This window comes from Puma concolor, chromosome E1 (genome assembly GCF_028749965.1).
Source record: "Puma concolor isolate L17-30 chromosome E1, mPumCon1.1.hap2, whole genome shotgun sequence".
In the NCBI taxonomy this organism is placed as follows: domain Eukaryota; kingdom Metazoa; phylum Chordata; class Mammalia; order Carnivora; family Felidae; genus Puma; species Puma concolor.
In genome coordinates this window covers 18,706,397-18,734,108 of record NC_141680.1, presented here as the reverse complement: position 1 = coordinate 18,734,108, position 27,712 = coordinate 18,706,397, and the positions used below count along the sequence as shown (strand labels likewise).

At 44.9% G+C, this 27,712-nt stretch overlaps 1 protein-coding gene across 2 annotated transcripts; it reads right to left on the bottom strand.

Annotated features, from left to right (window-relative positions):
- Positions 1–27,712, bottom strand: BLTP2 (bridge-like lipid transfer protein family member 2). 2 transcript variants are annotated; one of them, XM_086686497.1, is made up of 39 exons: positions 27,558–27,711; positions 26,561–26,684; positions 25,755–25,804; positions 25,310–25,457; positions 25,014–25,132; positions 24,721–24,781; positions 24,365–24,554; positions 24,104–24,227; positions 23,575–23,699; positions 23,262–23,329; positions 23,003–23,148; positions 22,267–22,385; positions 21,992–22,155; positions 21,574–21,832; positions 20,254–20,459; positions 17,823–18,915; positions 17,197–17,388; positions 16,864–17,066; positions 16,604–16,722; positions 16,269–16,489; positions 15,787–15,977; positions 15,565–15,664; positions 15,237–15,439; positions 13,921–14,215; positions 11,331–11,488; positions 10,856–11,062; positions 6,685–6,784; positions 6,291–6,473; positions 5,596–5,717; positions 4,958–5,113; positions 4,751–4,872; positions 3,297–3,477; positions 2,568–2,658; positions 2,261–2,367; positions 1,988–2,123; positions 1,753–1,883; positions 1,471–1,572; positions 987–1,121; positions 1–564 (listed from the first exon to the last, which is right to left on the bottom strand). In XM_086686497.1, the coding sequence occupies exons 1-39, from the start codon at positions 27,620–27,622 to the stop codon at positions 382–384; spliced, it is 6,699 nt and encodes a 2,232-aa protein (XP_086542623.1). In that variant the 5' UTR covers positions 27,623–27,711; the 3' UTR covers positions 1–381. The 2 variants fall into 2 exon arrangements, 1 of the variants encoding a protein (XP_086542623.1); XR_015243968.1 differs by lacking the exons at positions 1–564; positions 987–1,121; positions 1,471–1,572 and having other exon boundaries at positions 1,988–2,139; positions 27,558–27,712.

The window sequence follows — 27,712 nt, the reverse complement described above, 5'->3', positions numbered from 1 at the left end:
TTACACTTAGAAATATATATGTATATATTTATATATAGGTCTATAAAAATTTATCACACTTGATCAGTACTGTCCCTCCCACCCTTTCAGTTGGCCCCAAGGGAACCAGATCCTGATCCTGGGCCCAATCCCTGGGTCTTGCTCTCTTGATGCCTCTCTGGCCCTGCTGATCAGTGTGAGGTAGAACTCAGCATTATTATCCACCGTGTTCTGCAGGGAACAGGCCAGCTGCTAAAAGAGCAGTGCCTCTCTCCACAGTACCCTGTGAGCTCCTGACCACCACAAATCCTGATGGATGAGGGGAAGCGCCTCCCACCCCACAAGTCCCTGGGGCCTGAGCCAAAGTCAGATCCTGTACTGCAGCCACTCTTGCATGCTGGATCACTTGCGCCTGCCAAAGATGGACTTCTTGCCAGGGTTCTTGTTGCCCACACTTAAACCGATGAGGAGTCGGGCTTTCTCCTCCTCTTCCTGCTGTTGCATGTTGAGATCTGATTTAGTTTCTAGCTTTCCCCGGACCTCAGACCCTGTTGCAGGCTTCAGCCTTAGCTTCTCTTTGATTACCTGGTAGGTTAGAGAGGAGTAAAAGGGAAGGTAAATATTAGTGGAACAGGCAGAATAAATCACTGTGAACCAAGTCAAAAAAGATTTGTTAAGCTTACATGAAGGCACAATGTGGCCATTCAAATTATAAAATGATCTCTGCTTTCAAGAAGCTTACAGTCTAATTAGAACCTATTCTAAACCTGAAGTTGCGTCAGCCCTCAGTTCCCTAAAACTCAACAGCAGTTAACATATATAAGTGTAAACATTTAAACATCTGACCAAAGTCATGGAGAGGGCAGGGATAGAAGTTGCTCACTTCATGCACCTGCCCGTTGCCAAGGCTACTTGTCCTACATATGTCCTACAATGAAATGCTCCTGAGCACAGGACCTGTTTGTCAGCCCCTGCTAACCAAACAGCCATGAACTCTGGCAGGATACCTGGGCAACCAGGGCTTTGCGGCTGTCCCTCTTGACAGCCATGGCAAAGTCTAGCCATGTCCATGTGTTGTTGTGGTACTCCAGACAGGGCAGCACAAGGTTAAGGTCACCCCAATCCACACTATTCTTCTCACCCTGCAAGAGAAGGAGGGAGAGGGGAGAGAAAAGAAGAGCGAAAAGATCAGCTGCCATTTTTAGTCCAAAGCTAATACTTTTTTAATATATGTGCTGCTGAAGTGAACACACAGTCCAATCTAATACTTGAGTCCCAAGTCTAGCACTTTCCTGCAGCAGCAATCTAAAGATACTGATTTCCCTTTACCTCATCCTGTAACAGTACTGACTCCTGAAGGCAGCAGAGGGAACAGCAGATTATTACCCAAAGACCATCTTCACAATTTAGACTGTCGTGCCTAATTTTAATCTCTGATCTTATCTGGTTCCCTTCCCACCCTGTTCTAGAAAGTACTAGGGAGGAGCAGACCTTGTAGCTGACACAGAGAGGAACCTGTGGAATCTTTATGTAGATGAAGGAGTTGTTCATGGCAGCTCGCTCTTTCATCTTGTCAATATCATCCACAGGGTGCTAGGAAAGGCAGGAAACGAATATGAGTTCTTGAAACCATCAAAAGAAACTTAGAACCCCAAACATCTCCATCTCCTTTCATCCCTGGAAAAGACTCAGGAAACAGAAGAAATCTTCAGCTGACCCAAACAGAACCCTAGGATTCTTCCATCTTTCTGTCATTAGGGACATGTCTGGTACCTCAGGTACTTTCCGAAATGATCTTCTGACACCAGAACTCCGATTTAAGCCTTGTGCAACACCCTTCCCAGGGCCCAGTGGTGCTGCATCATCTGTTGCAATCAGCTGCCGAGGCTTAACCACTGGTATTCCTATGAAAAAGCAAGCACACCAGCTGTTGTCCTCTTTCTGAAGCTTCAGCTATCTCTGAGGCTGCTACCCCAGTCTTCCGGATCTCCACCATAAAAGTTCTCACCAGTAGTCACCAGTTTGGACTTATCTTCTTCATCACCAACCTCATCATCTTCTACGCTTCGGCCAGGAAAGAAAAAGCCCATTATTCTATGGAAGAACTGGTGTGTCAGCTGGATGGTGAGAGGCACCACATTTACCTAAAGAGGAAAAAGGCTGAAGAAGCAATTAAGCTCAGACATCATCCCTCAGTTTACCTACCCCTAATGTAACATTGACACACAGATAGCTTTTGAGTGCCCTTTGTTCCTGGGTCCCCAAAGGACTGTTTACTAACCTCAAAGTGTTCCTTAACAGAAATACCCCCAACAGGGGGCCGGACTTTGCTGAAAAGGCGGAGGGCTAGCTGTCGCCCAGATTGGCAGGAGCTCTGGGGCCGTAGGACTACCTGTAAGATAAAGAGTGATAAATCTACCCACAAATCCCTGCAGACTAAGAGGAAAAGCAACAGTCTTGCTAAGCTAGACAAGCTTTCACCTCTCAGATCACCACAGTATTTCCCTTAGTGGGTTTATGGGGAAGGGCCATTACAAATGCCCTGCGTTAGGAAGCTTGAGAATGGGGCAGGAATGGGGAAATAAGACTTGCCTTATAGACAGCATTGGGGAGGAGGTTGTTCATAGTGAACCAGCCCAATTCCAGAAGATGTTCTGCTGTGTCATCAGACTTATTCACCTATAAAGACAGATTCCCCCCCAACCCCACCCCACACACTATTATAAGTCTTTCTCAGGAGCTTGCTAGAGAATTGCTACATATCCTGTTTTCAGGTTCTCCATATGTTTAATCCCAACCTTTGGTATCCCTTTCATCTCCATACAGTCAATTCACCCTTTAATCCAGTGTTTCTCATGGACACTACTAACAAGAGCACTAAGTGCCAGTAATCCTTCCCAATTACTGTGATAGTCAAAAATGGTCTCACTCATTTCCAAACTCCCAGGGGGAAGGAGTGTGGAATAATGAATCATGTCTTCTCCTCCATTTATTGCAGGAAAGCTGAATGTCAGTATAGAATTAATTCTATTCCAAGCTGGTATTGGAAGATTACTTCTTTCTGGGCCATATTTCTAGGGATAATCTTATTCAATGAAAGAAGCATTTGATCAAGCTCATCTATATCTGTATTATTTAATATTACAAACAACTATGTCTAAAGGGAACTCTGCTCATGTATCATCATTAATAACCATTAATACCAGCATTAGTAATCATATAATAATTAGCCTCTTTGTTTCTCCGAGTTAAGACTCCTGTGATAGGTCAATGTCTCTCAATACAGCTGCCTTTATGTGACTGTATATACCCGATACCTTGCTGTAGAGGAACCGCTGCAGCTCTAGTTCAGCAATTCCTAGCTGTCCATCTTCCTCTGTCAGACGCCATCGTGCCTGAGCAAAGTAGAACTCAGTGCGACGAACCACACTCACATCTTCTTGTTGTTTTCGCAACTCCATCTTATTGGCCTGCTGCAATTGGAAATCCTTAAAACACCTATAAATGGACAGGAGGGCCAAAGCCAATAAGGGTAACAGCATTTGGGTTGGGGGTGGGGTAGAATGCTCTAGAATGATGCAGGAGGTAAATCCAGAGATGGACCTATTTTGGGACAGCTATTCCCTATTTTTTTCACTGGATTCATGCTCCTCACACCCTGGGCCATGGGAGAATAAATCCCATCTTTCAAATTTTTCAATTCCACAGTTGTTGTTGTTGTTTTTTCTTAAGTTCCACACCCATCTTGAGAAACTTAACAGAAGACCATGGGGGAAGGGAAAGGGAAAAAAACAGTTACAGAGAGGGAGGGAAGCAAACCATAAGAGACTCTTAAATACAGAGAACAAACTGAGGGTGGATGGGGGGGGTGGGGGAGAGGGAAAAATGGGTGATGGGCATTGAGAAGGGCACTTGTTGGGATGAGCACTGGGTGTTGTATGTAAGTGGTGAACCATGGGAATCTACCCCAAAAACCAAGAGCACACTTCACACACTGTATGTTAGCCAATTTGACAATAAATTATAAAAATATATATACACATATATGTATATATGTGTATACACACACACACGTATATATATATGCGCTATGCCACATGCTAACCATGTTAAAAAAAAAAAAAGTAAGTTCCACACCCAGCATAGGGCTTGAACTCATGATCCTGAGATCAAGAGTCACATGCTCTACTGACGGAGCCATAAAGGTGCTGCTTTTTTTTTTTTCCAAGGTTTTATTTTGGGTTTTTTTGGTATATTTTGAGAGAGAGAGAGGGAGAGACAGAATCCCAAGCAGGCTCCCCGCTGTCAGTTCAGAGCCCGACGTGGGGCTCAAACTCAGGAACTGTGAGATTATTACCTGAGGCAAAGTCAAAAGTTGGACACTCAACCGACTAAGCCACCCAAGTGCCCTCCAGGTGCTTCTTAATAAAGTAATCTCTGCCCACTAATAAACCCCTACAATTGTATCTGCAATTGTGCTCCTTACTGATCAACTTCCAAGATATTTTATTTTCAGTTCACCTGCATAGCACCAGGGCCACAAAAGCTATCTTTCTGAACTGATTTTCTCCTTTCCCAGGAGGTACTCTAATGAGGAGCCAAAGCAGGGGCTCTCCTGTTCTCAATCTCTTGGCCAAGACCAGCAACGCTCATTCGGGAAGTGCCCAAATCTACATCAGCCTTTGATAATGCACAATAGATCTAAAACAAGGAAGAGAAATCAATTCCAGCTGGGGCACTAGAAAAGGGCAGGGAAAGGATGCTATGGCACCTGATGAGGATATTCAGCTCTTCACTTTCCAGCTGTAGGTTGGCCTTCTCCTGGTTTAGCTGCAACTGAAGCTTTTGGTTCAGGTCAAGCAAGTTCTCATTCTTGCTGTCATCCTGCAAAGACTAGGGAGCCAAGGCAGGAGAAACTGAGAGGAGATCTCCTTTGTCCTAGGAGAACACCCTCTCCTCAAACTGCCCTGGTGACTACCTTCATGATAGAATACATCTGCTTTTCCAGCTGCCGTATTTGGGCCACATGCTGCCGCACAGCCTCCTGCAAGTGTAATATGCTGCTGCGCTGTTCCTCAGGATTGCTAGAGATCTCAAGCTGGAACCTGACTCGCTGCTTCTTCTCACTATGCTCCTGAAGGAATGGAAAAGGAAATGAGCAAGGCTTCTTAATAGACATGTCTTGTAGTAAGGTGAAATACAGAAAGGAACGAGAAACAGGGACCTCTTCTGGAAAGCTTACTTGTATCTGTTACCATTAGTAGCAAGCATAAAGGGTAGGCCAATGCAGAAGACATAAAGATTTCACAATAAGCCAGTGCCACAGAGTAGGGATAGAGGTGATAGTGGGGACCAGTTACTGTTTTTAGAGGTATGAAAGTGACTCAGCAGAGAACTGACCAAGAAAAACCACACATAAACAAGCTCTGCAGTCTCAGAAACACTCAGACCTTTTCTAGACAATTTCAACTGCTGCTATTGACTAACACAGGATGTACTCACCACAAGGTCCTTTTTCAGTCTGAAGCATGGCTTTTCTTACTGGACCCCAAATAAAGCACAAGGTCTGTCAGTTCCTGTGAGGTTAACTGGCATTCTATTAGGGCCCATGCTCACCTTCCGCTTAGGTTCTACGTGGAGCAGCAGGTTGTTGACGATGTCTAAGATCATGGCATACTGAGCCGGGTTGGTGGAGATTTCCAGCTCATGATGAATAAGGGTGAAGGTATCCACAGCTCCTAGGTAAATGATAGCAGCTAGGTAAGAAACTCAAGTTTCTATCAACCCCATCTTCTAACCCATATTTGGTATTAGTGAGAGATGCTCATGGGTAGAAATAGGTTTTCTTATTTTAGAATTAAACAATATCCATTCATCCCAGTTCCCTCCAACAGTCCAGTTTATTCTCTTATAGTAGAACTTACACAATGTAGAGCAAAGTGAAAGTGTTAATGCCCAGGGCACAGTGGGACTTCTAATAACACTACTAACTCAAAACCACTAAGGAAATAGCTACTTTCAAAAATTCTCTAGTTCCCTTCTAAAAGCCTTTCAAGCCCTGAATACCTTCCTGTTTCTTTTTTTTTTTTTTTTTTTTTTTTTTTTCAACGTTTATTTATTTTTGGGACAGAGAGAGACAGAGCATGAACGGGGGAGGGGCAGAGAGAGAGGGAGACACAGAATCAGAAACAGGCTCCAGGCTCTGAGCCATCAGCCCAGAGCCTGACGCGGGGCTCGAACTCACGGACCGCGAGATCGTGACCTGGTTGAAGTCGGACGCTTAACCGACTGCGCCACCCAGGCGCCCCTACCTTCCTGTTTCTTTAGGAGATCTTCCTTTTCCTGGTTCTCATGAACCTCAGGTGGCTTAATCTGAGTTGCCAGCTCAGGATCAATGTCATGGCTGTAACTAATATAGTACATTCGGCAGCTACAGCGTGAAATGATCCGTTGGACTTGCTGGGCTTGTTGCGCCTCAGCTGGCTGGTTCCAATCTGGGAAGAGGTGGGAAAGAGATAAGAGAAAGACATTTTCAATGGAGGTATTGTGAGAACCTCCCAGCCATATGTGATGTTTAGGGAACTCCAGACACTTGCTTTCCCCCTAGCCTAAAACAAAATGGTCCTATTCCAGCATATGTTAATTTTAAGAGTATGTAAGAAAATGCACACCTAACAACATGATGGGGAATAAGGGAGAGCTGACCTGTGGTGGTGGTAACCATGCCTCCCACTGCCTGCCCGCTCTCCATCAGCTCCTGCACAGAGTCCAGACTACGCTGCCGGTGCTCCTCAATATTCTTTACCTGAAGACAGAGATACAGGCACCTTTAACTCCTAGCCAACTGGGACACAGATGATTATGATGCAAGTAATACTATCTAAATTTCCACTGCCTGGAACAGCTTGAAGGATCTCCCAGGGTAGAAGACATACATGACTCCCTCCTGGCCCACCACCTAAATTCTCCAAACCCAGATGAGTTACATGCCTGCAGGCCTGAGACCAGAAAAGCAAGCTAGGTTAAAATCATATCCTAACTGGGGGCACCTGGGTGGCTCAGTCAGTTAAGTGACTCTTGATACCAGCTCAGGTCATGATCTCACAGTTCTTGGGATCAAGCCTCACATCAGGCTCTGCTTGGGATTCTGTCTCCTTCTCTCTCTCTGCTCCTTCCCCACTTGTGCTCTCAAAATAAATAAATAAACATTAAAAAAAAATCCTATCCCACCTCACACCCATTAGGATGGCTACAATCAAAAAAAAAAAAAAAGTGTTGCCAAGGATGTGCAGAAATTGGAACCCTTGTGCACTGTTGGGGTATGTCAAATGGTACAATGGTACTATGGAAACAGTATGGCAATTCCTCAAAAAATTAAAAATAGAATTTTTGCTATGTGACCTAGCAGTTCCACTTCTGGATATATACTGAGAAGAACTGAAAGCAAGGTCTTGAAGAGATTTGTACACCCATGTTCACATGGTATTATTCACAATAGCTAAAATATGGAAGCAACCCAAGTATCCACTGATAGACAAATGGATAAGCAATTTCTTGTACATACAACAGAATCCAATCCTAAAAAGGAAGATGCTACAACACAAACAAACCTTGAAGAGATTATAGGAAGTGAAATAAACCAGTCACAAAAAGACAAATGCTGTATGATTCCACTTATACAAGGTACTTAAGAACAGCCAAAATCATAGAGACAGAAAGTAGAATGGTGGTTGCTGAGGACTGGAAAGGGGAAGGGAGGTTATTGTTTAATGGGTATAATTTCAGTTTTATAAGATGAAGAGTTAGGGAAATGGATGGTGGTGATGGTTGAACAACATTATGAATGTATTTAATACAAACTTAACTTTACACTTAAAAATGGTTAAAACCAGCGGTGGCATCCAACTCTTGATTTCAGCTCAGGTCACGATCTCAGTTGTGAGATCAAGCCCTACATCGAACTCTGCGCTCAGCATAGAGCCTGCTTGGGATTCCCTCTTTCCTTCTCTCTCTCTGCCCCTCCTCTGCTCACACTCTGTCTCAAAATAAATAAATAAACTTAAAAAATGGTTAAAATGGTAAATTTTATATCTTACCACAATAAAAAAAATTTTTTTCAGGAAAAAGTCAATCCTGTCAAGCACAAAAAATTTCATCAAAACCAGTGACTTTCCCACCCACTTTGATATTCATGCAATTGTGGTTTTGCTGTTTTCTGTTTTCAGACAACCACTCTGACACTGTTGCCCATGGGGTAAAGGGAATGAATTCTTTTGAGTCTCTCTGCCAAGCTGAAGTCAAAGTGAATAGTAGAATGAGTGATATGAAGACCATAAGCAGATCTGCCAAGTCACAAAAAATTTCATATGGGAAAGGCAAGATCAAAGTACTCCCACCAAACTCGGTGAAGGAAATCATAAGCAAAACGAAAAGACAACCTACTGAAAGGGAGAAGATATTTGCAAATGATACATAAGGAACTCCTACAACTCAACACCATAAAAACCCCCCAAAAAAACATTAATCCAATTAAAAATGGGCAGAGGACCCGAGTAGACATTTTTCCAAAAGAAGACATACAGATGGGCTAACAGACACATGGAAAGATGCTCAAATTCATTAATCATCAGGGAAATACAAATCAAAGCCACTTCACACTAAAATGGCTAGTATCAAAATGAAATAACACATGTTGGCAAGGACGATGAGAAAAGGGAAACTGTGCAACGTTAGCAGGAATGTAAATTGGTGCAGCCATTCTGGCAAACAATACTGAGATTCCTCAAAAAACTAAAAACAGAAGTACCATACAATCTAATAATTCCACTTCTGGGTATTTATTTGAAGAAAATGAAATCATTAATTCAAAAAGCCCTATATTTAATGCTTATTATGTGTATTTATAATAGCCAAAATACAGAAGCAACCTAAATGTCCTTCAACAGATGAATGGATAAAGACATATTTTATATATACACAATGGAATACTACTAGCCATAAAAAGGAATAAAATCTTGCCATTTTTGGCAATACAGATGGATCTAAGGGTATTATCCCAAGTAAAATCTGACAGACAAAGATAAATCCTATACGATTTCGCTTATATGGGGAATCTAAAAAACAAACAACAAAAACAGAAATAAACCCATAAAGAACTGGTGGTTGCCAGAGGGGAGGAGCGTGGAAGGAATAGGTGAAATAAATCAAGGGGATTAAAAGGTACATACTTCCAGATATAAAATAACTCAGAGATGAAAAGTACAGTACAGGAAATAGTCAATAATACTGTAATAATTTTATATGGTGACAGATGGTAACTACCCTGGTGAGCATTTTATAATGTTTGTAATTGTCAAGTCACTATGTTGTACACCTGAAACTAATATGCCAACTATACTTTAATTAAAGAAACAAAAAAACCCCTAGGATATTCTACTCTAATGCTAATATCACAGCCTGAGGAAAAAAAGGGTTCACATGTAAAAGAGGGCATGCCTAAAAGAAGCAGAGGCCCGGAAAATGCTAGAGATCTTGCATAGCTCATCCTGCCCACCTCTGCCTGAGTATACATTCTATGCCTACCTCCTGAGATTAGTGGTAAAGAGCACTGCTTGCCTGAATCACAGATGTAATATATCAGCATGACCTCTCATAGTACCAATAACTTGACCCTTACTTGGCTTGACATCTGATTAAATGATTACCTTGTGTGTAATTACACCTGAGGTTGCTTAGATTGAGCCCTAAGGTTGTTGGAGTAAGAAGCACCAGGCAGGGAGGACAGAAAAGGGATTAGCTTTTTCCCCACTGAGTAGAATGGTAAATGAAGTTATCCTATTGGTCCTTAAAGATGTAGCTGGATCCAGTAATTCATTTGGGTGTACCATGCCCAGCACAATGTGGACACTTCACACCGGTTAAGTAGTAACAATGCTGAGTATTAGGTACATCTTATAACTATTAGATCTCCTATTATTCTGGGAGAATATCCTAGAAATTATAGAGCAAATTCAGTTTTACTACACTGAAAAGAAAATCTATAGCCTAGTCCCTGCCAATTGCTCATAATTCCACCATCGAACAAAATGCTATCTTGACACACTTAGACCTCCTCTGACATAACTTTTTAAAAATGGTGTAATTATTTTCCATCTAAATGAAGCTTTGTATTTTTCAAAGCAGTTTCTCACCCTTGATCCTTTCAACAATCTTGTGAGGGGGAAGTATTAACTCAATTTTACAAATAAAGGCGACTTGGGGCTCTGGGGTGGCTCAGTCAGTTTAAGCCTCTGACTCTGGATTTCAGCTCAGATCATGGTCTCAGAGCTGTGAGTTTGAGCCCCACATCGGGCTCAGTGCTGACAACGCAGAGCCTGCTTGGGATTCTCTCTCCCTCTCTCTATGCCCCTCCCCTGCTCTCATCTCTCTCTCTCAAAATAAATAGATAAACTTAAACAAAGTAAATAAAGGTGACTCGCCCAAAGGCTCATGGCTACTATAACAGCAAAGGTGGCATTAGAACTCACATAACCTGAGTCCTAGACAAGCAGTCTTTGTATTCAACCTTACTGCTTTGCTGAAACTAATCAAACATCTTCTTAAGAGAAATCAGAGAAAGGGCAGATAAAGAATTTATCTAAAGTTCTCAGGCTTACTGCCTGTTCTCTTGGCTGCCTGCTGATTAGTGTGATTTATTAGCAGAGGTCAGCAATCTTCTCAAACGTAAAAAAGTTCCAACCCATTTTATTCTAGTGCTGGGAAACAAGAATTTCCCTCACAATAAAAAAGAACAGCAAGAGATTAAAAAAAAAGAAAAAAGCACTATGTGCTCACAGACCACAAATCAGACTGCCTGCAATTCCTGTATTTGACTAACCTCTAACCAGAGCTGTCGGCCATCCTGCTCAGTGGGGCTGCTTTCAGTGGTGGCAAAGTACTGCATGCCATCCAGTAGGCAAGTCCAGGATGTCTTTTGCTTCAATGTGTCACCATACCAGGCTGGATGGTGTTGGCACTGCAGCAGCTGAGCTTTGGCAGCTGACACAATGACACAGCCTTCTGTCTCCGCTCCACGAAGAACCATCTATGCCATAGACAGGAGCAGAATCATAGCACAAGGGCCACCAGGGAAGATGAGAAGGTCAGTGAAAGGAGTGTATCAATAAATGCAGCTGGATCTAATTCTGGCTTACACTATGGTTTTAGAAATGGAAGGATTATCCTGGATACCTGGTGGAAGGAATAATTGTTTGGAGCTCTATCTGCCCATTCTTATTTGGCGCTGGGAGAAGGTGAACACATATGATTAGGATCTAGCCCAATGCTGGGGTGCTCTGGTAAAGAGAAGTTACCTGGCAATTAACCAGCTCAATAAGGCAGTTTCGGTTATATATATCATCCGTCTGGCAGGCAGCGATGCCACACAGCTGATCACTCACACCTGATTCCTCTTCTGTGAACACTACAAACCTGTCTGTCTCTTCAATCAGCTTCTGCAACATGTAGGCACCTGGCAGAGAAATAGGAAGTAGAAGAAAGTCACAATCTCAAAGGAATATGGGCAATACATCTAGGGCCAAACCGATCTTCCTTCAATTTCTCTAGAAAATACTCTCTCCAACCTGCAACTCCAGCCCACACACTCCCCTCCTTGATCTCTGAGGGCAAAATAAGGGTTGTCATTTCATTTCCTCAATTTTAACAAAAATAACAGATTCCCAAGAGTGCTATATAATAGCAGCATTTTTTTCTCTTATATCTCTTATATCAACCTCTGATTACTCTAGGATCTTTCTTCTCATTTTGTTCCTTATATTTTTCATTTTATATTATTTTAAATGTTGTTTGTGGACCACTCCTTTCCATATGAAACCACTCCTTTGCCATTAGTGCCACTGTGTTCTCATAGCTCTACTGCTTCCTACGATTATGCCTCTAAATCCTCTTCTCCCATGTCTTAGAAATAAGTATCTCCTCGGGTTCCCTTCTCTTCCTCTTTCTTCTAATGAGTTTTTCTAACAGAGTGTTATGGTTAGCAGCATCCAGAATCAGACTTGTCTGCCTGTATTTAAGATCCTATCTCTGCCAGTTACTCGATTGTGACTTTCAGCAGCTTGCTTTAACCTGTGTCTCAGTCCCCTTATCTGTAAAATAATAATAACTATCTCATAAGGTTGTTGAGGGAATTTAATGCAATAACATATAAAAGTATTTTGCAGAGTACCTGCCACACAGTAAGCAACTATTATTATCTACTTGGGATTAACTTTTAGCTCTATGCTGAAACTCCCAAAGTCTTCACCTCTAGTACTAAGCTTTTAGATCCTCATTTCCAGCTGTTGGTTAGACATTACCTAGATGTACTACTTGCACCACAAACTCAGCATGTCCAAATCTGAACTCAACAACCCTGTTCCTCCCCGAACTTGTTTAGTATTTAGTATTCTCTGGCTCTCCTATCTCTGATATTACTGTTACCATCATGCTAGTCCCAGGCTCAAAGCCTCAGTCATTATTGCTTTCTATCTTAACTCTTTCTTCCAACCAGTTGTCAAATTTCTTAGTACGATAACATTTCTACCCATCCCCTCATCTCCATTCCCACTGCCTCTACCAAGTTCAGGCCCTCATTACATGTTGTTGGGACACCATAATAGTTTCCTTATCTGTCTCTCCACCTCCAGTTTCTTCCTCTCCAGTCCTCCTCCACAGCACTGCTAGATTTATCTTCCTAAAAGTAAAGTCTCATGATGACACATCCCCATTCAAAAACTTTCAGTAGTTCACCACTGTCTACTGAATAAGGACCAAAAACTCCTTAGCCTTGTATAAAGGACCTGTGATGGTCTACCTGTGATGGTCTATGTGCAGCTTTCCTTTCCAGGATCTTCCCTCGCTCCTCGCCTTAGTTACTCTCTATGCCAATTGAAACAGATTGTTCACTCTCCTTTGAACATACGGAGCCTTACCAAATCTACTCCTATTCAGGATGCCTTGAATGCCTTTCCTCCCCATTTCCACAGGTTCAAACCATACTCAGCCTTCAAGGTCCAGCTCAAATGCTACTTTCCTCGATAAACCTTTCCCTGATTGCACTCCCTCCTTCATTCCAGTCAAGAACTCCCATATACTTTTTTCTCTTTTGATTTCTCTTTTGATATCACTTTCCACCTTGTTCTTAAATTTACCACAAACTTGCATTCCTCTATACTTATTCCCTCTCCTTAAAATGCCCTCTCCTCTTTTCTTGCCTGCCGAACTCTTATTTATTTTTTAAGGCCCATCTCAATGATCTTTTCTGGGAAACTTTTCTAGATTTCCCTATGCTGATTTAAATACTTTCTTCTTAAACATTCTTAAAAAGCATTTTCATAATGAAATAATAATTTACATGTCTGTCTATTAGTTTCTGAGCTTCTCCTCATTTTTATATCCCTAACGTCTAGGGTTATGTCTGGTACATTATAAACCCACAATAAGCTAAAATGAATCTATGAATGAATGAGTGATTGGAAGTGAATGAATGAACTAAGCTCATCCAGAGATGATAAACTTGTTGAGGCAAGTAGAATGTCATTCGTTTTACATCTCTCACTGAACCCAGCACAGTGCTTTATGCCTGTTAAGTACTCAATATTTGTTAACTGAACAAATTAATTCATCCAACCACATAACAATTCTTTAATCATTTTTCTCCCTTACTCATCCCGTTCTGGCCCCATCACTCCTTCATGATCCTCTCCTCCTTCCCACAGGATGACACCCTTTAAATGCCCCTATATCACGGCTATGTAAGTCAGAGGTGACCTAATATGGAAAAAGAATAGTTTTCATCTCTATATCTAGATGGAACCAGCCATGATTTAGTCCTCCCAGTTCTTGTTCAATCCTATGCACATATCCTACACCTAACTCTATGAAGTCTTATTTCCCCCAGCTTACCTCCTGAGGACCCCTTATCAGGTTGTCCACTAAAGCTGGGAGTGCTGACAGGAGGTGGGGCTGGGGCACTGGTCAGTACACTCTGCTTTGGCTTTTTAGCTGGCATCTGGGGATCAATCTTTAACCCCTTCAGGGCCTCCGTAGAGAGATTACGTTTGAGTACAGCTGCCTTTTTATAGCCATCATATAAACCAAAGGCAATGTCCCGATTGGTGGTTGTCCAGGAAGCCCGTAAATCTACCAAGTGCAGCTGGTGTGTATGAAAGGCAGGATCCCCAACTCGAGTAGAGAGCTCCTAAGAAACAGGAAAAGAACCACAAGGTAGCATGGAAATTCCCACTATTTCTCCTGGACCACAAAGGCAGAGGCAAGAAAACAAGCTTGTTGAACAAGAAATCTGTTCTGGGGGAGAAAAGAAGACCCTGGAGAAAGAAAAACTAAGTGGTCTTAGTTTGTGCATTAGATTGCGTTCTGACTACATCCGCTGTATTTTAAATGATTTAGAAAATTTCAACACATGGGGCGCGCCTGGCTGGCTCACTCGGTAGTGTATACGACTCTTGATCTCCGGGTCATGAGTTCAAGCCCCACCTTGGGTGTGAAGCCTACTTTAAAAAAAAAAAAACAAAAAAGAAAAGAAAATTTCAACATAAAAAAATCTTTCCTTAATTAGGAAAAAACAACAACAAAAAATACCAAAGAAGGTGCTAGGAAAAAAGTTTTACTGTTTCTTGAAAGGCAAGAGACTATCTTTAGGAGAGGGAGAGAAGGAATATTCAAAAAGAGGTACGCTGATACAAATGATAACAGTGAGTTCATCAGACAGTAATGATATATATACTTGGAATACAGTTAGAAATGTTACCCGGGACTTTGCTTAAAACCTACTGCTATGGACTGAATTGTGTCCCTCTCCATAACTCATATGTTGAGACCATAATCCCCAATGTGATAATATTTGGAGATGTGACTTTTAGGAGGTAATTAAGTTTACATGAAGTCACAAGAGTGAGGCCCTTGTGATGGGATTAGTGCCCTTATAAGAGACACCAGAGAGTGTGTTCTCTCCCTCTCTTTTCCTGCCATGTGAGGACCCAGCGAAGGCAACTGTCTACAAGCCAGGAGGAGAGCCCTCACCAGACTCTGACTATGTTGGCCCCTGATCTTAGACTTTCCAGCCTCTAGAACTGTCAGGAATAAATTTCTGTTGTTCAAGCCACACATTCTTTGGTGTTTTGTTATAGCAACCCTGTAACAGCAGACTAAAACACCTACTGATAAAAATATGGTAGCAAAGAGACTGTGTCAGGCGGTACCTCCTCAGCCGTGCGATTGCTGTGCCGTTGGTAGGTGAGAGAGGACAGGCTCAGTAGGTGGGTCTTTGTTACCAAGGGATCAAGGCAGTGATCAGCATTTTCTTCAGTGGGTGAAGCCATCAGGTGAACAGTCACCTGACTTAGGTCACTAACCATCTGGGTCACACTCCAGTCAGAGATGAGACGCCGCATCACTGTGCCCGCTGAGAAAAGGAGGCATACAGAGCCCATGCAGACCAGTACAGAAGAACAGTGTGGGACACATAGAGGGAAGAGCAATGTGAAGGGCAAAGAGGGTAGGAAAAATGAAGGCAGTCTTTGACCTTACCTTGAGGTATAAGCCGCTGAGTTCCCCTAGTGAAGACATGGCCCTGACTGCACTCAATCTGGATGCCCCGTTGCTGGGCAAATGAGGCCCAATAATGCACCTGGCAACAAGAGAGCATAACACTGAACAAAGAATGGCATCAGATGATTAAGATGAGAAAAAACACGAAAACGAGGGAAGGGGAAAGAACTGAAGATGTCACCAGGGCTGTCAGAGCCTGACCTGTAGCTGGGGAAAGAGTGCAGTATAGGAAAGCTGCTTGTAGTGCTGGCCGAGTTTCTTTTTGCTAGGTTTCAGGTTATTAAAGAGCTTTCCCCTACAGATAGGCCTTGTGACACTAGTCCAAGTTGCCCAGAAGTTTTGCATCCAGCGCAGGGTACTACTATATAGCAGAATCCGGGGCTGGGATATCGCTGCAAAAGAAAGGATAGACATTTCCTACCTGTGGTTAAAACACAGAGATAAAGCTAGCTTCAGCTTTTAGAGGTTTAAAAATCCAAACAGCATTCAACCTCACACTATCCCCAACATCCATTCCTTTTAAAGATCTAAGCTTTGTTTTCACCAACCCTCTCTCAGAAAAGGTCCTAATCCAAATCCTCCCTGCTTTCCTTATCCCCTCCCCCAAGGGTCAAGTTGAAGTCCTCGGTGTTTAAGCCCATCCTCCCAACCCTTCCTCCCGCTGCCCCAGACCCAAGCCTCACTCCCACTGTGCCGGGTCAGATCCATCTTGATGGAGAGATTGAGGTTCTCAGAGCGGAATGCCCGGTAGGAGTCATGGAGCTGGCCCAAGGGCACCTCAGGCAGGAACTCTGGAGCCCGCAGAGTGACACCATGATGATCATGGGGGTTCCCATGGCACAGCCACTGCAGGTCCAGTGTCATGCAGAGGTCAGGCAGGTGAAGGAAGCAGCAGTCATCATACCTGTCTCACAACAGAGTCCCAGCCCTCAGTGCCCTGGTCACTTGCAACCCCCTGGCCCTTCCCCACTCCCCCCAACCTGAGTCCCTCACCCCGTTGAGGCATTACTCCACTCACTTAGAAGCTGTTCTCACGTTGACATCCAAGTCACCCTTGAACACAAACTGACCAGGTTTCCAATGAAAAGACAGGTGGCTCCACTCCCAGTGCATATTTTCAGTTGTGTTGTACGGGTCCTATAACCATCCCCAACAACTTCGTGAGATCTGGATACAAGTATCCTCCAAATCTCCCAAAGCAGTACATTTTTCTCTCCCTACCATGTGCTACACAGGCCCCAACCATACGATCCTAGTAACTCCTCTGGAACCCCTCACCTCAGTAGCCAGCTGGTGCAGATTTGCCTGTTCTATGTCCATGTGCCAGTCCCCATGAAACAGTAGACGGCTCTTGTCCCACCAGGGCAAGGGTGGGCTGGGGTCAGCTGAAGGCTTGGTCAAGAGGTCCACAGATTGGCTAATCAGAGTCCAGGCTGGATCCCAGCATGGGCCCCATACCACTGTGTACTGGAAGATTTCCGCTGGGACAGAGGGGCAAAGGGTACAGCTTGTTACACAACTTCTTTCTTCACTCCAGAAGGGCCTCAGCTCATCTCCCATCCTAGCCACCACAACATCCCTCAGCCAAACCAACTGCCTTCCTCTACTCACAGCGGAAGTCGTGGTAGAACTTGAGTGGGGGCATGTTCCTCTCTACTGCCACATTACCCCATGGAAGCCCCAAGTGCAAGATCTGACGCCGCCGGGAGCAAGGCTGACCACTCTGCTCAGTGCCCACAAGTCGACCCATCAGCCTCCAGTCACGGATCTCAAACAGGTATCGGGGATAATCTCTTATCCGAACTGTTATTACAGGGAGGATATACAATGGCTATTCAGAGGACCGTCTCAATATTCTCAAACATTTTTCTCCCCCACCACTACTTTTACCCAGCTATTTAACAAAGTCAACTGAGAGAACAAGAGCTGGCAATTGACAGAAAAGCTGAAAAAGGGCATGGAGACACTGAGCAGATGGTGAGGGGAATACCACTGAGATCCAAGGGGTACACCAACCCTGAAGACGACTGTGTTAGCTGTCCCTTTATGTTAGCCAAGCAGTTTCAGGGTGAAATTCAGGAACAAAGAAAGGGAAGAGGAGCCCACCCATCCCACTCCACCCATCCCACAACCACCAGAGTTCCCAATATAACTGAGCTCCTCTGCATCCACTCAAAGAGCTTCCTGGAGCTGGGAGGGCAAACACCAGACTCTGCAAATAAGGAAGTACTACTTACCCAAAAATGTCTTAACACTGCACTTGAGCATACGACACCACTGAATGACAAGATCTACTCCCTCAGCAGGGAAAGGGCTGCCTGGATCAAGCTCTTGAACTTGCTCTACCACACGCTCAGGGCCATGGAAGGAGACATCTGCCAGAGCTACCAGCTCTAGCCCCGCCAGGCTCCAAGTGAGCAGGGCCCGGCGCATAGGTGTGTTGCCATAGAGACGACGGGAACGCTGAATGTAGATTTCAATGTTTTTATGTTCCAAAGAGGCATAGAGCTCCTCAATTTTGCGGGCTGGCAGTAACTCCCCATGCTGCTTCCGAAGGGCAGCCACCTTGGCATCCAGCAACTGCAGCCTTTTGGCACTCTCCTTACTTTCATCCTTCATCAGTTCATAGTTATCACGAAGTTTCACCTCAAAAATGTCATCCAGGAAAACCCATGAGAAGTGCTGAACCTTCAAGAGTAGATCCGGTGGGAGTGGGGCAGGGCTTGGAGAAGCCTGAGCATGAGTTCCTCGATGCAGCCCCTTCAGCCATTTCTGAACTCCCACAGCCTCATCCAGAGTTCGAGAGAAATCGTACTGATAAGGAAACTCCACTGAGACTGATCCCAGGGACAGGAGCCAAACACGGTTCCGGAGGGTCTGCAGCACAGGGAAGGGGTTCCGGTGGAGGATCATCTCCTCCAGTTCAGGTAGCAGCTGTACTTCCACCTCCTTGAAGTTGAAGATGTTATTGCCATCAAAGCCGGCAGCCAGCTCTGGGCAGTAAGCCTGCAGTGAACCCCCATGCCTGCTCAGCGACACACTCTCTGCAGCCAGGGTAATGAACTTGTCCTCAGCTACAAAAGCTGTCAGCTTAGCTGTGCTCACCTCTAGTGTGAGGTTTAGGAGCCGCTTTGGAGGAGATGGCTCAGGGAGATGACCTTCTGGCTCAGACGCAGCCTCTGGAGTCTCTAGTGCAAGGAGTGGAACAGTCTCGGGAAACAGAGTGGCTCTTAGTAGGTCTCGGCAATGCAGGGTAGCCAGGACGTGCTGGTACAGGTACATGTGATCTGGGGGGCTCCAAAGTAAGGTCAGCCCTGCACCACACTGAACCTTCAGGGAACAAGAGAAAAGAATCTGTCAGTTACAATATCCCAAAATAGGAGAGCTGACCGGGAATATTATACAAGCACACCTGGGTCAAGAACCATCTCCACTAGGAAGTATTTCCTGAGTAGCCTCATTAGTTACTCCCTTGCCTTGTTCCCCTTAGCACGAATGTGCTGAGCTAACGGTTCTTGTTTATGTGTAAGAGCACTCACACTTTTGAATCCTCAACTGGATTCTAAATTGTCCGAGAGTAGAGATCATGTGTGTTAATTCTTTAATATCTACCATAGGATATCAGCTATGTACAGCAGACAGTTAATCATTTGGCTTTATATTTCTGTCTATGAGTTATTTTTCTATAACAGGCTCACTCTGCATAATAACCACTGCAACAATCAATTTGAAAATGTTTTATACATTGATTGCATCTCAATTCTTAAATATAAAAAAGACTGACCACACAAATCAATACAGCGATTGATTTACACAAAAGTATGCCTCAAAGAAGGGAGTCCTTGTCAGCTTGGAAAACAAAATCAATTCTGAATAGTGAAGCAGAGAAAATTTAAATTCCAGAACAGAAAAATTCCTTTGAGTTCCAGCCTCTAAAAAGGCAACTCTTCAGTTTCCAAGGGAAGCTGAAGCCTGACAATTAGGAAGATATCCCACACCTCTCCTAAGAGGATTCCATGTCCACCCGATAGTCTGAGGAGAAAAATCTTGGAAAGCCTCTTAAAACTTGCCAGTGCCTCCATCTTTAGAGCCATTCCAGCCTTTTATTTTTATTTACTTATATTTAAAGATTTTATTTTTAAGTAATCTCTACACCCAACGTGGGGCTCGAACTTAAAACCTCAAGATCAAGAGATGTATGCTCCAGCAAGTGAGTCAGCAAGGCACCCCTCCCTTCCAGCCTTTTAATGAGCTGGGTGCTTCAGGAAAGTAACACCAGATCATGATCTTTAAAAAAAAAGCTCCTTATTTTTCAGAGATATGCACTGAAACGTTTACGGTTGAAATTATACGTCTGGTATAGGTCTGCTTCAAAATAATCCCAGAGCGGGAGGTGGATGGCAGAGTGTAGCTAAAACACATTGGTCCTAAGCTGGCAATTACTGAAGCTGGGTATGGATACGTACAAGTTCATATGTTCTAATTGTGTGTATATTTTACATCCCACAATAAAGAGTTAAAAATGTACAGAACAAGCAAGGACAAAAAGAATAACACAAAGTGTCCTATTTCTCACAGTTTGAGTTTCACACCAGACTCAAAAGACTGGGAAATGCTCTAAGCCTAGGGAGAAGCCAACCTGACTCCACCTCCCCAAAGAAGCATTACCTCCAGGGAGCGGATGCTGCTGTGGTAGGTGATGGACAGCATGGAGAGGCTGAGCACGGGAGTGGGGATGTCAGGAGCCTTGCAGCACGGCTGCATCTTCTCTGTGACGGACTTCACCAGCGCAAGCACAAGTCCCTGGACACCCACAGTGGAGGTTTCAGCACTTCCCAGGATAGTCAGTGTGTCCAGTCGGACCTCGGAAGCACCTAACATCCAGAAACCATGTCAGCATCGGTTCGCAGCTCTCAAATGGCAACCGCAGCCCTCACTCTCCTTTCTTATTTATTCCCTCCACTCTAGCTTTCTGTGTTACCCATACCTCCCTAAGATCATTCCTCATATTTCAGGGAAACTTTTCCTTTCCTAAATTAACCTACCTAAATCTGGCAGACCCAAAGAAGCTCCCTAACTGCTACAAAGTGCCCGGAGACGTACCAGTTACTCTCTAGAACTAAACACACACGGAAATAAAAAAAAATCAATTTCTTGATCAACTATCAAGGCTTTTTTTTTTTAATGTTTATTTTCTTTTTGAGCAGGGGAGGGAGAGGGAGAGAGAGAGTGGAACAGAGGATCAGAAGAGGGCTCTGTGCTGACAGCAGACAGCCCGAAGCAGGGCTTGAACTCACATATTGTGAGATCATGGCCTGAGCCTAAGTTGGACACTTAACCAACTGAGCCACCCAGGTGCCTCAAGGCTTTTTTTTTTTAATAATGATTTGACTTTTTATTTTTTTAATACAATTTATTGTCAAATTGGCTTACATACAGCACCCAGTGCTCATCCCAACAAGTGCCCTCCTCAATGCCCATCACCCATTTTTCCCTCTCCCCCACCCCCTTTCTTAAATAAATCTTGCTTAATATTTAATATCTCCTATAGACCTTTAACAAACATCAAGAAACCCAATAGTTGTGTAAGACCTTCCAGTATCTCATGCCTTTAATTTAGAAAATTTTCACATAATCATGGGGCACCTGGGTGGCTCAGTCAGTTAAGCATCCAACTTCAGCTCAGGCCACCATCTCACAGTTGGTGAGCTCCAGCCCCACGTCGGGTTCTGTGCTGACAGTTCAGAGCCTAGAGCCTGCTTCAGATTCTGTGCCTCCCTCTCTCTCTGCCCCTCCCCCGCTCATACATGCACATGCACTTGCTCTCTCTCCCAAAAATAAACATTAAAAAAATAAAATTAAATAAATAAATAGAATAGAAAAATTCACATAGTCAGCTTCATTAAATGAAAAGGCACAGACTGAACCAGCATAATCTGCTTAGGTTAGAAACTACCCACTTTGGTACAGACTTCCTGTCCCACTTACCAACCAGGGCAGAAAGGGTGAACAAGTTCATGTCCTCCACCTTCAAGTCCACCTTCCACAGTAGTGACACAGATTCCCCAAATGAAGACTCTCTAGAGACAGCGGACTTCCCAGACTGTATGTCCATCAAGGATAAAATGCGAGAGAGACACTGGGCACAGGTATCTGATGCTTCTACCTGCAGTCCTCGAATGGTACAATCAAGAAACAGGGTATCTGCCTGGGTGCTAGACAGGCCCAAAGGCTGGTTATAGCTGCCCTAGAAAAGAAGCAGAGGGAGCCCCATTATGAGCATGCAGACACACAGTTCTATAATACCCTGATGCATCATATTCTGGCAAAAAGGGGCTCCACGCTCTAAAGCAGGGCAGGACAAGGAAACTATATGGGGCTCCTGTTCACCAAAGTCCCCACCTACCTGTAGTGTGAAGGAGTCCAGGACAAGTGCCTCACCCCAAACATGCATATTGGGTGGGTGGGGTGCCCGCTGAATGTGAGAGTCACTGCCCACCCGCCAGCAGAGGTGGTCCACAGTTAGGACGCCGCGCTGATGGATACTCTGTGGCCTCAGGTGCTGGTAATCTGAACAAAGTAGGTGGGAGAGAGGAGTTCTGTGGAACCACTGTGGCCATCAATTGGGCCCAGCTTCACTAATGGACAGATTCTTACTCCTTTTCCATACCAAAGCCTTACCTAGAGAGATGGAATTGAATCCCAAGGCAAAGGGTGGTGTATCACCAAGCTGAATGGAAACGTTGACATTGGAGATGGAAGTGCTAAAGATAATGGGAGCCAGGATCTGGGGGAAGGTTCTGCAAAGAGACAGACATCACTGTTTGGTAAGGAAAGAATTCCAGCTTCCTATTATGGAGGAGACACCTGAAGCTCTCCAAAGTCAGGGTGAGTTTGGTTGTGATTCTTAGAATGGAAAACAACCAGAAAATTAAAAGACTGAAATTGTCAGTTTGCTGTTTACTGCTACTGCCAACAGTAATCTGCAGGAATGCCACAGTTACTAGGTTGAACTACATGAGACTGCCATTTCATAGGTCAGATATGAATGTCAAATATAGACATCAGCATAGCGTATGATTCAACCTAATACAACCAAGGGGCATTTCTTCCAAGCCATGGAAGGTGACATGACCGACCACCTTAAAATCTAAGACAGACAAGATACTGTGGATCATTTAAGTTCAGTTCAACAATTGTTTATTTTGTATAATAAGGCACTATGCTGAGCAATAAGGACATAGAAACAAAAAGGACCTCATCCTACCGTCAAAGAACCTAGTATAATGGGGAAGATCTATAAAACAGAATTGCTACTGAAGTAATCAAATACACGTTTAACACAATATGCCACTTTAGACCAAAAGAATCTGAGTATCCACCTGGTAAGATGGTGGCTGAAAAAGATTACACTGACCTTTTTTTTCTTTGCGTAAGAACAGATGAACTAGACCCTTGGGTCTCCAGTGCTAGCATGTGCAGCCAGTGAGAGAATTCCTGGTGCCGGTAATGAATAATGCAAGTATTCAAAACCAGGGAGGCTAGGAGGTCGATGGTGGTCACCTGAAAATAAATACCAGAACTGTGGGCTTGGGTTTTATCTCATTAGCTCACAATGCAACGATACAGGGAGAGAGTAGAGAAAGGAACGATTCTTGGTATCACAGTCATCACACCTGCACACTGGCCTTGAGGGAGTTGAGACAGACAATGCGCTGGCGGCTCTGGGACAGCAACAACCCATCTGTAAGGGTAAAGAGCAGATCAGAGAAGAACACTGGGAAAACAAAACATAAAACTAGGAGAGGGTCAGAGGCAGGCAAGCAGATGAACAGATTATCACCCAAACTCATGAATTGGGGCTATTTTCTCTCAGTATGTTCTCTCCTCTGCATCTCCAGTTACACTGATATTAAACTAAAAAGACCAAATGGGGCACAGGGGAAAGAGTGTCTGGTACTCTCAGTACCGACATCCCCACCCGTGAACCTTTCAGTACGAGTTCAGTGTTCATCTGTGCCATATCAGAGTTTGCTGTGAAGCTTCGAAGAGGCAGCTGATCCTCATCACGGTGGTACAGGAACTGCAGCAGCTTCAGTGTCCAATTCAGGTGCCTGGATGAGAGACAGACTCTGGCTCAGAAATACGTGCCATTCTGGGGTGACTGGGTGGCTCGGTCGGTTAAGCGTCTGACTTTGGCTCAGGTCATGAGCTCGCAGTCCGTGAGTTTGAGCCCCACAACAGGCTCTGTGCTGGCAGCTTGGAGCCTGGAGCCTACTTCAGATTCTGGGTCTCTCTCTCTGCTCCTCCCCCATTCACACTCTGTCTCTCTCTCCCTCCCAAAAATAAACATTAAAAAATAAATTAAAAAATAAAAGAAAAAAAAAAGAAATACATGCCATTCTTACCCCTTTCTCCCCACAGACAAACTCAGTGCAGCTACTAGGCTGGTTACAGAGACCCCAGCATATAGCTCCAGTTATCATTCTCCGTACTTCTGTGCCAGGAGAGATCTCACCTCTTTTGACTGTTCATGGACAGCACCACACTTGTGATCTCCATCTTCACTTTGACCTGGTCTGGCAGCTGCTGAAGGAGGTACAGGCCAGGCAGAGCTGGCTCAGCCAAGTTCTCTGTCACCTCTGAAAACATAAATGAATAACACAGGAGCAATGAATCCTGAACACACTCAGATCTCCCAAAATGCCCCATCCTCTTTGGCCACATTTTCCACATAAAATAGGCTAACCCAATGCCCAATATTAGGCCGGGGCTTTACCTGAACAAGGAACAGGTTTGGGTGCTAGGCTTGGGCTCTGGCGCAGCAGCTGACTATGGAAAAGGCCCTCATGCAGTTCAGCATGGAGTGTCCACATATCCACAGCAATCACCTTCAGTTGCCGACTGCTGATGCCCACCTCTAGACACAACTTTAGGGCCAGTGAGAGCTCCGCTAGGCAGGTGTCCTCCTACAGGGAGGATAAGCCTCTGAGGTGTTAAGAAGTAGGCAGTTTGGGGTCAAAATGCAATGGTCTGGAACACCACCTTGAGAGAATCCACATAAGAACACAGAAGCTCCTTCGTATCTTGCACCCAGAAGGAAACAAGGCATCTGAATGACGATGGCATACTCACCAACTGGCCACTCTTTAGAACTTTGCTGTTGATCTGATTTAGGCTCACCTCACATTTCAGCCTGGGAAAGGAAAAAAAAAAAAAAATTAGAGTACTTGGCCCCTTTCCTCACCATTTAAGTTCAGTCAAGCTTTGCTGGCTGAAAGGAACAAGGCAGGGAGAAGTGCCTAATCTCAACTCTCCTCAAATGCTACAGGATGAAAATCTGACACCTTAATAAGAAAATTCACCCACCCTAAAACAATTTTAAGACAAGAATGGAACTACCTGACCCTCTTCTACCCAATGGTTACCTTTTCCCATCACTGTCCAAAAGAAAGCTGCTTTCTCTGATCTGAATGTGCCACAAGGACTCAGAAGTAGCCACCTTGAGAACCATGATGTTTATAGAATCTACATGAATGGAGAACAGCTAGAAGAAGCAAAGAAGAATAATGATTAATATCAAGGCACTACCTTTCCCTCCTAACAGAGAAAGAGTAAGAGGTAGCTCTTGATATGATGTTCCCAAAAGAGTGGAAAAATCCACCCACGACTACAAAGCCAGCCATCCCTACTACAGTCCAGGAAACTGGGAGAAGTATCTCACCTGACAGAAGATCTTCAGTAAGGATGGACTAAAGGACAGTTCCTTTTGATGCACCCCAGTGCTCTGAGAAAATGGGGCAAACAGGCCAGAAACCTTCTGTAGATCCGTTCTGATACGCACTTCTCCAAAGCACAATGCCACATAACGTCTGTTCAGAAGAGAAACCTCACTATCATCAGGTCCACCCTTCCCTAGCAGTCTCCTCCCCCCCTCACCTTCACTCTCTCAACCTCCCTAGAAATACAGCTCAAATCATGGATAACAGTCTCATAGTAGGTATCAGTATCTGTCTCACGAAATAACAGCTTCCAGGCTAAAGGGGAGGGGGAGAGGGAGACATCAGCAAAACCCCTCCTTGGGTTGTGAGGCCTCTGTAGAATGTCATTCTGCAAACTCCAATTCCAAAAGATTCCCCAAGGGAAGAGTAAGGATGTAGAGTACTCACGGCAGATCATGGCTAAGGAGTTTGCTGGAAATCCACAGGCTATCAATTTCCTAAAACAGTGTGGGAGAAAGCTTTGTACATTAGCTGCCAGGTAAACCATTAGCAGCTTGACAGACAGGAAAAGTTCTACGAGGAGGAAGCCCTTCCACTAAATATTTTCCACTCCATTTCCACCAACTTCTCTCCCGAGCACTATATCCTGCTCCTCACAATGACATTGGCTCAACTTGGTTAGTATTTCTCTTTCATGGATATGTTGCTGTTTCCCCTCTTAAATTAGAACAGTAAGCTCTTGGGGCGCCTGGATGGCGCAGTCGGTTGAGCGTCCGACTTCAGCCAGGTCACGATCTCGCAGTCCGTGAGTTCGAGCCCCGCGTCAGGCTCTGGGCTGATGGCTCGGAGCCTGGAGCCTGTTTCTGATTCTGTGTCTCCCTCTCTCTCTGCCCCTCCCGCGTTCATGCTCTGTCTCTCTCTGTCCCAAAAATAAATAAAACGTTGAAAAAAAAATTAAAAAAAAAAAAAAAAAGAACAGTAAGCTCTTCTATTTCCTGTTATCTTTGTTCTGTCCTTACTTCTGTATCTTTCTTATTGTACCCTGCACACTCTGTGCCTTATAAGGATTTTTAACTCAACAACTTGCATTGATCCCAGCGATTCCAAACTAACTCTTAAGATCATCTTGGCAAAGGGGTGCCAAGGCTGGGCTAACCAGGAAAGTCACCCAGAATTTTTTAAAAAAGTAATAAAAAGTTGAAATTCAGCTGGGTCCACCCACACACATACCCAGGGAGTTGCCCAAGACTCACCACTGTTTGCTGGTGCTGTTGAAACTTAAGGCTGACATTCTGGATCCAAAAAAAGGAGCCGATCTTTAGCTCCGCCTGCAGCTTCCGCTGACACCACTTGGTGGCCAACCGGACCACAAACCACCTGCAGAAAAATCCTTGTGAGTTCACAGGACCCTCTCCCAATTTGGGCTTTCCTCATTCCTTGCTGGTCCTAGAAAGCCTTGCAAAAAGGTCATGTCCTAAAGCTGGATCTTCTGGGCAACTCTCCAGTCTCCCAAAACAGCATTCTGTCACTTACACTCAGCCACAAAGATCAAGACCCTAATTCTGTAGTGTCCCCTTCACCCAGATGAAATCAGACAAACTACAGTCCACCTCCTAAGTTGGGGACAAAGAAAGCAATCCTTCCAACCCTTAGGAACCCCAGATGAAGAAAGAAGAGGCAATAGGATTCGAAGTACAGGCAGCTGTGTCAGATGTGCCATCAAATACTCCCCCACACAGTCCATGTCTCCGCCCTCTAGACAGGTGTCAGAGAGAAGGCGGTGGGGTCACACCCGGCCGGCTCAAATGCCGTTCTCTCCTGGGCAGCCAGACCTGTTCCGGCTCCTAGGGCGAGGCTGCAGGTGCCCTCTGCACTCGGTGAAGGGTACACTCAGGGGCGTGTGGAGGGAGAGAGAGACCACCAAGCCGGGGCCCCTCTACACACACACACACACACACACACACACACACACACACACACAAGCTATTCAGCTTCGAGCCTCAGCATCTCCTCAGGCCTCGCCCGCTCCCTCAGTCTCCCCCACTCCCAGGTCCTCGGCGCCAGCTCGGGTCTTACGCCCCCGCTCAAGCCCTCCCCTCGCCGCGCGACCCCTCCGCGGCCCTCCTCGGGCCCTCCCCCTCCGCCGCCTGCACACCGTCCCCCCCAGCCCCCTTCCCCTCCCGCGCGCCCCCCCTCCTCAGTCTCTTTTCCTTCCCCAGCCCCCGCCCGCTATAGCCGGGATCCCCTCACCGGCCTAAGAAGAGGGCGCAGAGCGCAACCAACAGCAAGGCCAACAGCGCGGAGAACAGGGGCATTCCGGCCCCGGCCCGGCCTGGCTCTGGCCCCCGCCCTGCCGGGCCCCCCCTCCCCACGCCGGCTCCGCTCTGCGCCGCCGCGGGCCGACC